The 1,841-nt window shown below is 65.0% G+C and overlaps 1 protein-coding gene across 2 annotated transcripts; it reads right to left on the bottom strand.

Annotated features, from left to right (window-relative positions):
• Positions 1-231: 231 nt before the first annotated feature.
• On the bottom strand, positions 232-1,497 carry LOC122367557 (predicted GPI-anchored protein 58). 2 transcript variants are annotated; one of them, XM_043340782.1, is made up of 3 exons: positions 1,012-1,497; positions 541-596; positions 232-429 (listed from the first exon to the last, which is right to left on the bottom strand). In XM_043340782.1, exons 1-3 carry the CDS (start codon positions 1,493-1,495, stop codon positions 301-303), a joined length of 669 nt encoding a protein of 222 aa, XP_043196717.1. In that variant the 5' UTR covers positions 1,496-1,497; the 3' UTR covers positions 232-300. The 2 variants fall into 2 exon arrangements, with proteins under 2 accessions (XP_043196717.1, XP_043196716.1); XM_043340781.1 differs by having other exon boundaries at positions 232-596.
• Positions 1,498-1,841: the final 344 nt, after the last annotated feature.

The raw sequence follows: 1,841 nt of genomic DNA, 5'->3' as shown, positions 1-1,841 counted from the left end.
CCCTGCCTTTTCCCACATTCTACTTGCTAGTTGTGAAAAGGATCGGACAAGGCGAGGTACTCATGCTCATGGTGCCACCATGTGCAATTACTGACTGGTGAATTCGGTGGCTAAAATCCTTAACGCTCTATGGATAATTATTCTGCTCTTATGTTCAGTATGTTGATATCAGAAACTCACCAAGGTAACCTGCCCTGTGGCATTTCTTAGTTCAAAAATGTAAGCATTACACTCATCAGTCATGTAACTTGTATTTACATCCATGAACAAACAATGCGCAAAGGGGCTACCCAACAAGCATTACTGTCTACAGCATAGCGCGTACCGCCTCCGCAAGGGGCGCGCCCCTCTACAATGGGCATGCGCGAACCCCTTCTCTGCAATGGGCGCGCCGGCGAACGTACGCGAGCGATCACGGGTCGCCACCACCAGCTGGCGACTGACGGCGCAAGGCCATAAAACTACGACGGCGGGCCCGGCAGCAGCGCGCGGTGTGGGGGGGGGCGTTGGACACGGGATGGACGCACAGTCGCGCACCACGACCGACGGCGACATCACCTGCTGCGTCTGGCTCGGCGAGCGCAGCTGGGAGCCGGCTGGAACAGACAGAGCGGAGTCAGCCGGCGGAGAGACCCGGGGGACGGGAGAGAGACACGGGCCAACAAACTGGGAGAGATTCGAACGCCCGCACGACAGCAAGGAGCAAACATGCCCGTTATATTCACGTGTCGATTGTCATGACGTCAGTCTTGAGCACAAGCTGACTTCATCCCTACATCCCGTTTTACTTATAATCATAATTGAGGTCCTGGATCGGTACACCGGCTCAGTCACCTGTTGACGGCGGCGCACAGCGTGACCTACCCGCCCTACAGCCGGCCCCAGCAGGGTGAGTAGTGAGTACCAATACCCGCCCCCATGCCAATGCCAAAATCACTAGCACTGAGAGTTTTATGGAAAAGCCCTCCTCAGTGGCCGGTATGAGCTGGCCGTGCGGCGGCCGCGACTGACCTGCGGCCGCTGAAGGTCTGGTGAGTCGGACGGGCACCTCCGGCACTGTCGGCAGGGCGGCCGATTTGAGCGCAGCGCTGTCCAGTCGGACTGACGGCAGCACAGAGACCAGCTGTCCGTGCAGGCAGTACCGGTGGCCCGAGTCGCTGCTGCTGCGGACCCGGCCCGGTACCGGCGCCGGGTGGTGGCCGGCCGCGGCCGGGAGCGGGTCCGCCGTCCGCTCCGCGTCCCCGGCCGCCCCGCCGCCGCTCTCTGGACCGGCCGGAACGGTGACGGTGACCGCGCTGATCTGAAGGCGCACCTCCAGACGCTCCAGGGCCGGCAGCCAGGCCAAAGTCGGAGCGGCGGGCGGCGCCGGCGGAGTGGGGGAGACGGCCGCCGCAGCGGAGGTGTTGGGTGACACTGCGGGTAGGTTCCTCTCCGTGGTGTGGCTCCGTGCCGATCGCGAGGTACCCGAGTGTCCTTGCGGCCGGGGCACATCCATGGCGGCGGGCGGCGGCGGCTCGGGCGGCTGGGGTAGTGGCGGCGGCGCCGGGCCACTCAGCTGCTGGCCAGCTGAGTGGCCAGGGACAGCCAGAGCAGCAGTGCCGGCTGCCAGCAGAGCAGGGCCGGCTCGGAGACGACCACCAGCAGCGGGCAGCTGTCCGCGGCGGCGGCAGCTGTCGGCAGCTGCAGCAGCGCCCGTACCGCCCGCTCGCCGCCGCCGCCGGGAGCCGGCGCGTCGGCCGCCTGGGGCGCGGCCAGCACGGGCCGGCCGTGCTGACAGCGCAGCTGGAGACGCACCTCACCGGCCTGAGGACGGGGGAAGACTGGGTGATACAACCGGGACA

Source organism: Amphibalanus amphitrite, unplaced genomic scaffold (assembly GCF_019059575.1).
Source record: "Amphibalanus amphitrite isolate SeventyFive unplaced genomic scaffold, NRLGWU_Aamphi_draft 000877F_arrow, whole genome shotgun sequence".
In the NCBI taxonomy this organism is placed as follows: domain Eukaryota; kingdom Metazoa; phylum Arthropoda; class Thecostraca; order Balanomorpha; family Balanidae; genus Amphibalanus; species Amphibalanus amphitrite.
The sequence above is the reverse complement of the archived record's forward strand: the minus strand, read 5'-3'. Positions and strand labels throughout refer to the sequence as shown.

Bases quoted from the DNA above. Each gene is read 5' to 3' on its own strand.
- LOC122367557 (XM_043340781.1), bottom strand. From the start codon at position 1,495: ATGGATGTGCCCCGGCCGCAAGGACACTCGGGTACCTCGCGATCGGCA. The intron at 597-1,011 runs GTCAGTCGCGGC...TGTCTGTTCCAG, and splicing joins CAGACCTTCAGCGGCCGCAG to CCGGCTCCCAGCTGCGCTCG.